At 40.2% G+C, this 14449-nt stretch overlaps 1 protein-coding gene across 23 annotated transcripts in view; it reads left to right on the top strand.

Moving 5' to 3' along the window:
• DYSF (dysferlin) overlaps positions 1-14449 on the top strand; it is a 200559-nt gene that overhangs the window by 165862 nt on the left and 20248 nt on the right. For all 23 annotated transcript variants that reach the window (XM_019718953.3, XM_074332153.2, XM_074332151.2 and 20 more), the window contains 4 exons: positions 3496-3594; positions 10802-10930; positions 11239-11394; positions 12948-13039. In XM_019718953.3, coding sequence (XP_019574512.3) covers positions 3496-3594; positions 10802-10930; positions 11239-11394; positions 12948-13039 — 476 coding nt within the window. The remainder of the gene's footprint in view (positions 1-3495; positions 3595-10801; positions 10931-11238; positions 11395-12947; positions 13040-14449) is intronic.

Genomic DNA, 14449 nt, shown 5'->3' with positions numbered 1-14449 from the left:
GGACACGAGTGCAAGGGTTGGCTGTGGGTTGGGGTGCAAGTACAGCACCCATGGTAACAGGAGGGAAGGTGGGATGTCCATCCACTAATCTACATTTTGTCTCAGTAGCTTTGCCTACTCTGGGCATTTCAGGTAAATGGAATCATATAGTGTGTGGTCTTTTGCGATTAACTTCTTTCATTTAGCATAATGTTTTCAAGTTCATCATGTTACCGCGTGCATCAATTCTTCATTGCTTTTTATTATCAAATAATATGCCATTGTATGGATATATCACATTTCCTTTATCCATCTTTCAGTTGATAGACATTGGGCTGTTTCTACTTTTTGGCTGTTTTGAACAGTCCTGCTATAAACAGTCTTGTACAGTTTTTGTGTGGGCACAAGTTTTCATTTCTCTTGGATATATAACTGGGAGGGGAATTGCTGGGTCATATGGTAACTTTCTGTTTAATTGTTTGAGGAACTGCTAGGCTGTTTTCCAAAGTGACTACACCATTTTACATTCCCACCAGCAGTGTATGAGGATTCCAATATCGTTGAGTCAGTTGTGCGTTCTGGAATAATCCAGCTTGACCATGTCAGATCTACTGCAGCAATCTATTTGTTTGTATGTCATTTAGGACCTTTACATCTTTATTCAGGAATAGGATTAATCCGTGTGTGTGTGTGTGTGTGTGTGTGTGTCTGTCTGTCTGTCTGTCTGTCTGTCTTTGTTAGGCTTCACAAAATGAACGGGGAAACTTCATCTGTTTTCTATGCTGTTGAACAAAGAATGATTTATTCTTTGAAAGACAGAACTTACCTCAAAAGAAACCATCTTGGCCTGGTGTCTTTCTTTGGAGGTAGTTCTTTGAAATCTCTTTCACTTTCAGGGTTACTGATCTCTCCATGTTTTCTATTAGTTTTGAGTCAATTTTAGCAATTTATATTTTTCTAGAAAATTATACACTTCATCTAGATTTTCCAAGGTTTTGTCATTGATTTGGGTGTAGTAAATCTCTTAATGTTTTTATTCCTATAATTTCTTTTTATTTGATCTTTCTCATTCCTATGGTGTACCCACTTTTCAACATTAGATTTGATAAATGTTTATTTTATTGGTCTTTTGAAAGTTTGTTCTGGGGTTTAAATATCAATTATAATATCCTTCTTCTTTTTAATATATTAATTTCCACTTGTCATTTTCAAATTTTGGTCTTCCTAATTTTTCTTTCTTGAGTTAATCAGATTATTTATTTTCGTTCTTTTTGTATAAAAGTGAAAACTTTAAGATTGATTTTTTCCTTTGAGTACAGACTTGGCTACTACCCACAAATTTGGGGGTATAGCCCTCTCACTATTGGTATTTTCTAAGTATCTGTGATTTTAGTTTTGGTTTTCTCTTTGAGCGAGGAGGGTTTTAAGAGTATGCTTTAAATTTCTAAAAGGTTGGGATTTTTAATTTTCAATTTTTTCATTAGTTTCTAATTTTATTGCATTATGGTCAGAAAATGTGACTAATAATAAGTTTATTTTGGGGAATTTATTGAGATTTGCTTTGTGGCTTTTAATTTTTTCTAAGTGCTCCAGTGGTGCTGGACAAGAAGGTATATTTTCTGTTTTTAGGTTACATAATGTTTGTCTATTTAATTGACAATGTTAATGGTAGTGTAAGAAATTTCCCACAGCTGTTGTGTTCCTGTCATGTCTTTGTACAAAACACACTGGTTGTTGCTTATTTATGCCTGACTCTGGGCTTGAGTCATACACTCAAATCTTTAAGTATCTGGACTATGGGGAAAAAATAAAGAGTTAGGAGGAATCAAACAGCGAAATGAAATTCCATTCTAACTGTCTCTAACTATGTGCATATATTTGCCTGTGTGTTAATTAATATGTGTATTTTGGGGAGGTATATATGCATTTCAGCACACATATCCCTCAAGCATGTCTGTATAATACAGTCTTCCATGTGTTGGTGATTGTGTGAGTTTGATATGCATGCCTGTGTATGTTTATTGTTCCATAGTATCTTCTCCTTTAAATTGAATATAAAACATCAGGCCAAGGTCTGCCTTGTCCTATGCTGGGTTTTCTTGAGTGGTTATAAGTTGGAAAGCTCTGCTATCCTGTGTCTTAACCCATTTGCACCTCTCTTCTGGCTGCAGAAGAACCTCCTGGTAAGTTGGTCAGACAGTGATTCTCTGCAGACTAAGCCTGGCTCTGACACCTGCTCTCTGTGCTGTGTGTCTGGGGACCACATTCTGGCCACACAGAAGTGTTAGGGCCACACTTCCAAGATGGCTGAGACTCTGAGAACCTCATTCCAGCCTTTCCCCACTGTACCTGTTCAGGTTCCCTTGGCCTGCCTCCAGCTTATGCTCACCTTTAATAACCCGGGGCTCAAGGGACTGGGCATTGGTTCAAAGGGAGCCACCAACATTTCCAGGAATTCAATGGCAGATATTCAATTCATTTTTTAGAATCAGAGCAGGCTCCTGGGAGAACTAGCTCACCCACTTGTGTAGAGAAGGAAAGAGTCCCAGATGGGCTCTTCTACTGTGTTCTTGGCCCTTCCCATGGAACTGGGTGAGCTTTAATGGTACTCACAGATACAGACCAAGTGCCCAGCCCTAGGCAGGTTTTGGGGCAGGCCTGGGGAAGATGACCATCCCACCTCCAGGGAGCTTGCTGACTCCGTTGGTGACAGGACACACACAAACATGACACAATTGGAGGCGCATTCTAGACACAAGCGCTCAGAGGGCCTGTGGACCTAGCATGTGCAGGAGGAGTTAAAAGGTGGGGAGGCCAGTGCATGCACAGCGCTGTCCATCTTTTCCTACAAATATGAGGAAGTGGAGGAAGGGCAGGGCAGAGAGAGTGCTGTCACAAACTTCCTTTCTTCTCACCTCATTTCTTCTATGTAGCATAATGTCTTTTGAATAATGTGCATTTAGTCAGCATTTGTTGGTTTTCAGGGATTTGGCTTTGATTTGACCCTGGGGGAAGCTAAGTTCTGATTTCCAATACTTTTTTTTTCATTTGTTTGTTGGGGGGCAGGTAGGATAGCTCTTTGGGGTCTGAGTTTTCCTGGGTCTACTGCATTTTATTCATAAATTACACATTATTGACATTTTCCTCCAAAAGGTATCCTATGTATTGTAAGATTTTTAGCCTCACCATGTCCCTGGAATGCAGGGGGTAATGCAATGATTATGCCCATTTTATAGAAAGAAAAAGGAAAACCCGAGAGCTTAACAGAATTACACAATGAATGGGGATAGGGCCCTGGCCAGAGCCTCTGCCTCTGAATACCAGGCAGGTGTTCAAACCTTTTTCCAGTCTGTACAGTCTTGGCCCCTGGAGAGGCAGGAAGTACCTGCTCTCTACTCCCAATAGGGGAGCTTTGAAGTCCAGGCCGGCTGTCAGCCTTGCTAGGTGTCCAGTCCAGAAGGACCTCGCATGGCACATTCTGTTTCTGAAGTGATTGGTTTCTTTCTACCCACTCAGGAGGAGGAATTCATCGATTGGTGGAGCAAATTCTTTGCCTCGACTGGGGAAAGGGAAAAGTGCGGCTCTTACTTGGAAAAGGACTTTGACACTTTAAAGGTGAGGCCTCTGCAAATGTTCTCATCATTCTAGCAGTCCCTGGGCACATGCCACGGGCAGCGGGAGACACAACAGAAAAAGAACACACACACACACACACACACACACACACACACACACACACACACACGTTTGTCTCCTCATTTGGTGCCTGAAGGCTGAAGAATCCTGATGAGCTAAGTGTGGGCTGGGGTAAGCAAGAAAGTATCTTGGAAGAATGCTAAAAAGTGCTGAAGTATTTATGGGTGAAATTCTGCCTAGGGTTTATTTGAAAATACTAAAAAAGAAAAAAGTAAGGGAGAAGATAGATGGTGTGCATGGCCCTCTGATAGATTCTCAAAATATTAAAAATTATTGAAATTGCAAAATACTGAAAATTGTTAAAGCTTAGAGGTGGGTACTTAGGGATTTGTTATACTATTCTGTATCTTTTGAAGTAATTTGAACTTTTCTGTAACAAAAATTTGTATTAAAGTATAAAGGAAAGCCAGCTCGAGAATGTAGCTCTGATTTCCCCACCTCTACAATTGAGACAGAAATTACCTAGTAAATATAAAAATTTGGTAAGCTCTGTTTCTGTGAAAAAAGAAAAGAAGCCCCACAAAACAATAAAAAAACAAAACTAGAGAAGACTCAGACAAATTCTGGTATTTTGAGGAAATTCCACAAATACAATTATGCTTTTCTAAAGTAGGGTACTTTAAAAAAAGATAACCAAAGGTGACTCAAAATTACTCCCTAAAGGAGTTGTGTAGTATCCTAGAGAGGGTTGCCAAATGAAATCCAGGATACTCAGTTACACTGGAATTTCAGATAAACAGTGAGTACTTTAGTATAAGTATGCTGCAAATATTTCAGGAGGCACACTTATCTAACAATGATCTGTTATTTATTTGAAATTCAAATTTAACTGGGTGTCCTTTGCTATATCTGGCTGCCTTACTTAGAGAAGGATGCAAAGGCTGTCAGACATATGGGAGTGGCCCAAGGAGCACCCTAAAGGGAACTTGATAAATGGGATTTGGGGCTGATTGGAGGGGTGGGGGCCTGGGCTTTCAAGTAATTCTTCTGAAAGCCCTTGGTGCACACTCCAGAGGGTGATTTCACAAGGTGGCAAGAGTTGTCTCTAATACGTTGGAGGCTTCCAGGTGAATTGTGTTGGGAGACTTGGATGCACAGAGATGGTGCCTCAGGCAGCTGCAGTGGCTTCGAAGGCATAGGCCTCGTCAGGCAACAAGTTCTTCGTTGACTTGATAGTTGGGTGTGTGAGGTGGGGCAAAGAGACAGAACTATTTGTGTACCAGGAAGACGGTCCGACACATTGGGCCTGGCATGTGATACTGTAGCCTTGCCAAAAAAATGAGAAAAAAACAAATCAGTAAGAATGAGGACTTCTGCCAGGATGGCCCATGGTCCTGGCCCCCTTGCCGCTCCCTCAGATGCCAGATACTGAATTGGCACCCAGCCCTCCAGCTTAACTTCTCTGAGAAGATCTCTGATAGTATCCAAGTGAAAATGGGCTGTCCAGAACAAAATGCACTCAACCTGTTTCTGGGGGGAAAACCAGACCTGGAAGGAACGCTGGTCCTTTAAGGATAAGTAAATAGAAGAAAACCACTAACAACAACACGAGTCTTTGAAAAATAGCCTGTAGCATTACGGAAAGAATGGAGTACACAGTGGGTATAGACAAAAACATATTTTTGGTGATCATTAGCATAGGGGGAAAAAACCTCATAGTCTTAGTAGCAAAAGATAGAAAACAAAAGACAGCAAGAAAGCATAAAAACACCCCCAGAAATCATAGAAAAACTTAATAGAAAAAGAATAAAACACATGAATTTTCCTAATAAGTAAAAATGAATTAAGTGCCTCTATTAAGTGATAAGGACTCTTAGACTATATTAAAAGTCAAACTTCATTATGCTGTCTTTCAAAGACATGTCTAAAACAATACAACTTAGAATGGCTAAAAATAAATCTTTTGGCAAACAAAGTAAGTGCAAACAAAAGAGAACTTAAAGTAAAAAGCAAAGAAAACAAAATGGAGTGTTTTATATAAATAAAATGCATACATCTCAATGAAAAAACTCCCAAACATTTTGCAAAGAACAATAAAGCTTAGAAATACCTAAAGCGAAAATGGTAGGAATATATAAACTAATAGCTCATACAAGTAAAAGCATGAGATGACAGAAATTAAAGTTGCAGTGGGGATTTTAATGCACCTCTCTCCTAGACAGATGAAGAAAGAAATAAATACATAAGGAAATAAAAGATATGAATAACAAGGTAAATGTTTTTTAAGCAAAATTAAAGGTAGCTTTAAAATAGAGAATAAAAAATAATAGAGAATACATTTTTCATAATGCTCAGAGAATACTTACAAAATGTGGTCATATATTAGTTTGGTAATAAGTAACCAAAAATAGAAATCATGCAAGACTGATTAAATTTAATAAAATGAGAAATTAACAACAAACATTTAAACAAAAAGACCAACCACTTGGAAATTTAAAAAGTATTTTATTAGGACTTCCAGTATGAACATGGCTGCATAAGTCAGCATTTTTCCCCTTTTCTTCTGGAAATCATTCAAACCCTCAAACTCCATTTTCAGTAAAAGTTGGAAACAAATAAAACCCGCAAACTCCAAAATACATGTAAGGGTTGTCCAAAGGCAATCGAGACTGGGTAGAAGCCACTTGGCAATAAATTAAGAGAAGATGTATGGGGATGATGAAAGGTCATAGTGACAGCAGATCTCAGAAAACCCCATACTTCCTAATAAAAGAATGTTAATAGTTATTTAAGATAGGTTATAGGTACATGGGGGCTTATTATCCTCTTTACTTTTATATATGCTTGAAAATTTGCACAATACACAAAATTTGCACAATAGTTTAACAATATAGTACCTGAAATTGAGGTTTCACCATAGCATATAAAAGTTATATCTTTTGTTCACAACAATGGATATAGGCACTTTGAAGACAGGTTTAGGCTGGTGACAAAAGCCTCTTAGACCTGGTTTGGTTCAGAGAAGAAGAGAAGGTGGAGCTACATAAGAATCACACAGATGGGACATGTTTGCAGGAAACTGTCTGCCTCTGTGGTGGGAACAAAGGAAATAATTGGTTTAGGAAAATCCAACACATTCCGTGACAAGTAATAATACAAGAAATTTCACAGCATTAATTCAAAATTACTATGAAAAAAAGACGAGAAAAATATTCATCATAACTTAGCCAAAAGAAGAGGGTATGTACGCACCAGAAAATTTTGCCAAGGAGCAGATGAGATGAAATATTTTGTCGTAAACATTTTAGAAATGGGCAGTCAGAATGCAAAGTAGAAATGAAAGAACTCAAGGGATCATGAGATGAGAAGAGAGGAAATATGAGCTGGTAGGATTCAGGAAAGGAGTAGAAGAAAACATGAAATTGGAAGGAGTCCAGGGCAGAATGGCCACATTGGAAAACACAATAAGGGGCATAGAGGACAGAAATGATGAAAATAAGCTAAACAAAATGGAAATAAAGAATTATAAAAAAAAAAGAAAGAGAAAAAGACAGATGTAGAAGTCAGAGAAAGGAGATCCAAAATTTGCATAGTTGGAGTTTCTGAGGAAGACAACCAAAACAATGAAATAAAACAAATAAACAGTAGTTTAATAAAACTTCACTGAAATGAAAGAATATTTGAATATACATATTACACAGTTCACTGTGTGTCAGGAAAAATTGACTCAGATTGGTCAATCCTGAGACATATCCTACTATGTGTTATTGGACTTTAGAGATAAAGGATGTTTGGGGGTAGTCATACCACCTTCCTTCCAAAAATATTAAGTCATATACAATAGGAAATAAATCAAGGTGGCTTCAATTTCTCCACAACAACATTTAATACTCAAAGACAGTAAAACACCCTCTATGGATCATCAAGGAAAGAAAGGGTGACTGAGGATTTATATTAAGCCAAGCACAAAGGTTACAGAAACCCAAGCATGCATATTCAGGAATGGGTAATATAGTTCCCATGAGTCTGTCTTAAGGAACTCCTAGGGAATGAACTTCATCTAATTAGGAGATAACTGGGAAAACCACAACAAAAGGACTGGTTATGATGATATTTAACCTGAGACCTAAAATGAGAACAAATGGAAGGGTTAGGGTAACAGGGCAGAATCTAAATATTATATATACTGAAAATGTAGAAATGATAAAACTGACAAAAATTAGATGGAGAAGGAAAGAAGATGATGAGATACAAAGTAAGGACACTGATTGCCATATTATAGAATAAATAGAGTTGACAGATATTTAAAGTTGGCAAATCAAATAATAGGAGTATAAGCAAATTAGAAGCAAACAGTACAGAGGTAAATATTAAAGAAGATAGTATTGTCTAAAACTGGGTGATGGGGAGGGAGAGGGAAGATAAATTTGATTAATTTATCATTGCTATAGTAGGGAAGTCCTAAATACTGTTCCTAAAGATATAGAGGAATAAAAGTATTATTAGTACATATAAATTTATAATAATATTAGAATATAAACTCAGGTCATCCTAGATATCAGAAGAACTACACATGCGTGCACACTCATACACACACACACACCGGAGCAAGCAGGCAAAGATTTTAAAAAAAATCTATGAAACTAGAAAACTATAAATATATGTTAGGTTGGTGCAGAAGTAATTGTGGTTTTTGCAATTATTTTTAACATTTTAAACCGCAATTATTTTAGCACCACCTAATAACTATGTAAGTATAAATGTACAAGCAGACTAAAAGCATCTGTCATGTCAATACTACATATCATATCAATCACTTATTAAAAACAAAATTTGAATCAGATCTCAAAGTAAAATCTAACTCTAAATTAAAGAGATTCATAAAAGCTGAATATAAAAGATGGGAAGAATGTGTGCCTGGAAAATGCAAGTGAAAAGAAAGCAGAAATCACAATCTTCATATTAGATGAGAGCATATTTAGGTCCCCCAAATTAAATGAGACAAAGAATGTAGTTAATAGAGCTAAATGGTGCAATTCCAAGAGATGACAGTTTTGAGCGTATCTATGTGCTATGTAATACAACATCAATATTTACAAAACAGAAATTACAGGAGCTACAAGAAGAAATGGAAACACACTGGTAGGTAGGAGGAAATTTTAGTTCTCTTCTCTCAGTTCATATCAGGTCAAGGGCACAAAAATGTGAGAGGATGTAGAAAACCAGCATAATTATTAACTTGATTGAACCCTGTAGCTTGAAAACAGAGACTACACCAACGGCACAGTTACAAAAATTGACCAAGTAACAGGCCATGAAGAAAACCTTAAACAAATTTCAAAAAGTGACAATACCACTGACAATGTTTTTTGACTATAATGCCATAAACTTAGAACTTAATAATAAGATCAAAAGCCCAAAAGTATCTTCTATCTGGAAAATTAACAAACAAACAAACTTTAAAAAAAATTCTTGGTGAAAGAACATATAGAAAACAAAATTGTAGAATATTTGGGAAACAATGATAAATGCTACATGTTAGACTTTAATGGTTATAGCTAAAGCAGCATTCAGAGAAAGTTTATAGCCTTAAAAACCGGCGCGGCTGGTTAGCTCAGTTGGTTAGAGCGTGGTGCTCTTAACAACAAAGTTGCTGGTTCAATCCCCACATTGGCCACTGTGAGCTGCGCCCTCCACAACTAGATGAAAAAACTACTTGACTTGGACCTGATGGGTCCTGGAAAAACACACTTAAAATAAATAGAAGTTAAAAACAAACAAACTTACATTAATTAAAAATAAAAATGAAAACTAATGAGGCATCTAGTTCTTGGATCAAATAATAAAAATAAAACTGTAATTCTGGAATGCCAAGAAAATGAAAATGTTATACAGCAAAAACAAATGGGGCAATGCCAAGACAGTAGTAAGCAGAAGCAATTTCATAGTAAGTATTTTCCTTATCAGAATAGAAGGAGCAAAGTAAATAAAGCTTCAACTGAAGAAGTTAGAATTAAAAAAACCTTAGAACCATAGAAAGAAGAAAAGAGTGAAGATAAAAGCAGAAATAAGGAACTAGAACAGAAAAAAATGGTAAAATTGACAAATCAAAGAACTGGTCATTTGATGAAAATGAATCAACTATATAAATAGAGCAAGCAAAACTTCAAAATGATACATGCCAAATGTTAACCAAATAATTAATTGTTATTTTTTTCTGAATCAGAATATAAGGCAATAATAACATTTTCTTTATATTTACTGATATTTTCTAATTTTAAAGAATGCATCTATATCACTTGCAAAAATGATTCTTTCTTGGAAGAGGCAGAACTTGAGCTAGACCTAAATGAGAAATAATATTTAGCAATATGAGAAAGGAACTTACCTGAAGTATCTTGTCTGTCAGTTCCAGATATAACCAACTTAGCATGTATACTAAGTTGCTGAATATCACAATTTATTAGGTATATCTTATCATCTGTAATAGAAAACTACTGCTTTGTTTAAACCTAAGTAATTCCAAAACACTGCTCTAACAAATAACAGTCATTGGCTGTTTGGGAGAAATAAAACAAATGGAATTCACACACTTGTGTTCAAAAGACATCCTTGGTCTGGTGCTTGATATCACTGCCCTTTGGACATCTTGCACAGTGAGCATTTTTGCTTGACATGCTGACCTGTGAATTTTCCAAAGTTCTGTCTTGATCTTCAAATCAAAAGTCAGTTAACTTTTTCATTTGTTTGACTGTGATCGTATTCTCTTAAAAAAATGCACTACCTATGTATATGATGACTCTCAGATCCCTAGAATCCTGGATTCACCAGAAAACCCTATTCTCTAGTGGCACTGAACAAATGCCTTCCTCTCTTACTCCCTTCTCCTGGTTCCCGCCCCTCCCCCTTGTTCTCTCTCTTTAATCTCCACTATTTGCTTTTTTGTTTGTTTGTTTTTTAAATCTCTGCCTTTGTTCTTTCCCTCACCTGCCTCTCTTCTTTCTTGGCCCCTCTCTTATCTCCACCGCTCTTTGCCTTTGTTCATCTGATTTGCTCATGCCCTCCCCCCTCATTTTCTTCTCTCTTCTCTTTCTTCACTCTGACACTATCATGTTTCCTCTTCCTTTGCTGTCCCTCTTCTTTCTCTCTTTCCTTTGTCACCTTCTCTCCTCCCTGCTTGTGGCAGGTCTATGACACACAACTGGAGAATGTGGAGGCGTTTGAGGGCCTGTCTGACTTTTGTAACACCTTCAAGCTGTACCGGGGCAAGACTCAGGAGGAGATGGAGGACCCCTCTGTCATTGGGGAATTTAAGGTAAATCCTTGAGGACGTGTCCCTAACCCAGGGAGGCCTAAGACGGGGTGGCAGCAGGAAGCAAAGGGGCAAGGGCAGGGGTACTGTAGTAATATCAATAATGACTAGTGCTGATGACCGTGTGGGTGATAGAGGTGGTGGCAGTGACCACGATGCTGCTGATGCAGAATCTGATGGTGGTGAGAGGATGACCCTGGGCTTGGTGATCTCAGTGGTGATGACTCTGGCAGACATGAGAGTAATGGTCACAGTGGTGACTGTGTTGGTGACGATGATAAAAATGAAAGCTGACCTCTCTTTCTTTTCAGGGTCTCTTCAAAATTTATCCCCTCCCAGAAGACCCAGCCCTCCCTGTGCCCCCAAGACAGTTCCACCAGCTGGCCGCCCAGGGGCCCCAGGAGTGCCTCGTCCGCATCTATATCATCCGAGCATTTGGTCTGCAGCCCAAGGACCCCAATGGGAAGGTAACATTCCTAGAACTCGCACCTCCCCTGGAATAGCAGGCCGGGGTACAAATGGGCTGCAGAATCTGGACACACTCTATCCTAGGAAGTTGACGGGAAGCTGGGGAAACCAGACAAATGTACAAAACTGAGATGTGACTGGATGGCTTCTATCGAGGGCCTTGTGTTCTAGGAGTTCAGAAAAGGCCAAAGTCAGTACAAGACATGGGAATAATGAGGAAGGCTTCCTGGAAGGCACAGGATTCTTAAAGACCAATGGAGTTTTGATAGGTTGGGAGGGAGATGAAAATAGTATTTGGGGAGGGGTTAAAAACTTTGGCAAAGTTCGCAAGAAGATGCTTAGTGTACAGTTAGCACAAGGATAAGGCGTCAGGATCGGTGACATTGAAGGTGTAGGCTTGGACTGGACTCTGTGGGACTTTCAATGTGGGGTGTGGGGTGAGGAGACAAAGCGTGGAATGGGATCAGTAACCCGCCGTGCCATGGGGGAGCCTGAGACAAAAAGAAAACCCGTAATACTGATTCTGTCTTTATTTAAACTTTTGATATTTTGTTCATCAGGGACTGTTGGCATTGATTTTTAAGTTTTAAAATATTGCATTAAAATATTGTTTATCTTGATTACTGAGTTTTCTTGGCCCTCCCTGAGACTTTGTGCCTGGAGCAAGTTCCTCATCGCCTCACTCTGGTCCTGGCCCTGAGTGAACGATGGGAACTTGAAGGAGGGCAAGAGTCTGGAGTTATGAGGAGATGGTAGGGGTGGGGCACATACAGTTGGGACAGAAGAGAAAGAAGAAAGACGAGAGACAGGAGTTCAGAGGTCCGAAGCTAGGGTCTTCTCGTGTCCCCTTAGATGGGTACAGGCCTAGCATGTGTCCTTGAAGTTGTGGGTAGAGGCCTGGTGTTCTATCCCTGGAGCCCTGCTTTTAAAAGTGAGAAATCATAGCTGCCCTTGCCCTCCGGGTGGTCACAGGCAGAATGGAGCCATCCCCAGCCGAGGCACCGCCAGTGACCTCCAAGATATGGCTGTGACCACCAGTTCATGAGCTTCAAGCCGTCTTCATACCAAGCCCGACCCTGAGCACTCTCCGGCCCCAGCTGCTCCTGGAGGCTAGTTGAGGGGATGCTTGCAGGAGGCATCCAGGGAAGGCCAGGCTGGATGTGTGGGGCTGACAAAGCCTGGCCACCTCTCTCCCTTTCCATCTGTAGGAGCAGAGGTCACAGAACGGACCCCAGCCACATGGGTCCTACAAACTGTTAGGTTACTGAGGATATCAGCCAGGCCCCCACCACCTTCTCCCAACGCGGAAGTGGATTGGAAGTATGGAGGACTCAGGTATCCCATTTCCACTGCTGGACTGTGGCTAGAAGCCCACACCAGGGCCACGTGGTGTGGTGTGGAGTGCAGAATGGGGCGTCTGGCCCGGCAGGATGACAGGATAGCAACTCTTTGATCTGGCCACCTAGCCCCATCAGGAGGCAGAGGACCGAAGACACTTCAGAGACACGTTGGGGACGTGATTTCACTTAGGTCTTTCTGTCTCCTCCTTCAGTGTGATCCTTATATCAAGATCGCCATAGGAAAGAAATCGGTGAGTGACCAGGATAACTACATCCCCTGCACTCTGGAGCCTGTGTTTGGAAAGTAAGTTTGGGGCCACCTGGGTCTTGGGGTAGAGGTGCCAGTCTGGATGACCGACAGCCCAGGGAGGGAGGAGTGGCTGCTACTGGGAAGTCCCGGTTCCTGGAGCAAAGCTGTATTTGCTAAATCATGTATGGCTGGGCGGGGCAGCGTAACCTCACCTAATTCTTCATTATGTGCCGAAGGTTGGAGTCCTGGCAGAAGCCCCTACTTAAGCATGTACACAATTACCTCAAGATCAGAAATCTGAATGGAAACCCAGAGCGTGCATTTGCTAGCTATTCTCTTTTTTTTTTTTAGATTAACTTTTCCTTTGGAGTAATTATAGATTTACAGAAAAGTTACAGGCAGTACAATTTCCGTATATCCTTCACCTAGTTTCCCCCACAGTTGACATCTTACCAAACCACCGTAAATATGTCAAAACTGAAAAAATTGATATTGGCACATTACTATTTACTAAACACTAGCCTTTATCAGGATTGTACCAATGATCCTACTGATGTCCTTTTGCTGTTCCAGGATCTAATCCAGGATCCCACGTTGCGTTTGGTGATTATTCCCTTTTATGGCTGCACGCTTGTCTGTAGTGAATAGATAGAGGAAGGGTGTGGACTCAAGATAGTCAAATGCTTCTTGACCTCTCAGAGCAAGGAAAGGAAGGACCCATGCCCATTGCATGGGCGTAGCTCCCAGGCATCCTGACTTGCTTGCCCTTTGGATGCAACTTCATGAGGCCAGAGAAAGGAGAATCACAGAGGGAAGTTGGCGGCTACTTCTCTAGCACTTGGAGGAGAAGGCGTGTGGTGCTCTGATATGGTCAAGTGACACATTGAATTCATAAACTGGTTATCTATCAAGTTAGCTGTGGTCACTCAGCTGCTCCACGAGGACCCAGTCAGCCTGGGAAGTGCCGTTTCTGAAGGTGAATCAGTCCTGGCCATAATGAGCCGCCACCAAGCTGGAGTCGGAGGGAAGGGCTGCAGGGAAGATGGTGGGCAGGAGCTGTACTTGCTGCATTCCAGTGGTGGGCATGGGGTACAGGTTCATGGTGGTGGCAGCAGATTGGGCTTATTCCACAGTAGGAGTGTGGATATCAGGGTCAGGTAGGAGAGCAAGAGCAGAAACACACCCCTCCCACTTTGTTTCTCCATGCTGGTCTGCCTGTGGTTTTAAGCCTCCCTCAGGTGGTAGCAGAAACTCTTTCTTTCAAACAAGCACAACTCGAGGGATATAATCAAAACAGAACTTTGTTTTTGTCTGCCAGTATCCTGTAAACATTTATTCTGTGGGGGTTACCATCCTCATTCCCTGAGTGGAAACTGTGGCAGGCAGGCAGGCAATTTTTCTGCTCACGTTTAGACAATCCACTTTGTCATAAACCCACAGTCTCAAGTTGGTAACCAGAATGCC

The sequence above is a fragment of the Rhinolophus sinicus genome, chromosome 2 (genome assembly GCF_057876585.1).
Source record: "Rhinolophus sinicus isolate RSI-liver-muscle chromosome 2, RSI-T2T, whole genome shotgun sequence".
Taxonomy (NCBI): Eukaryota; Metazoa; Chordata; class Mammalia; order Chiroptera; family Rhinolophidae; genus Rhinolophus; species Rhinolophus sinicus.
The sequence above is the reverse complement of the archived record's forward strand: the minus strand, read 5'-3'. Positions and strand labels throughout refer to the sequence as shown.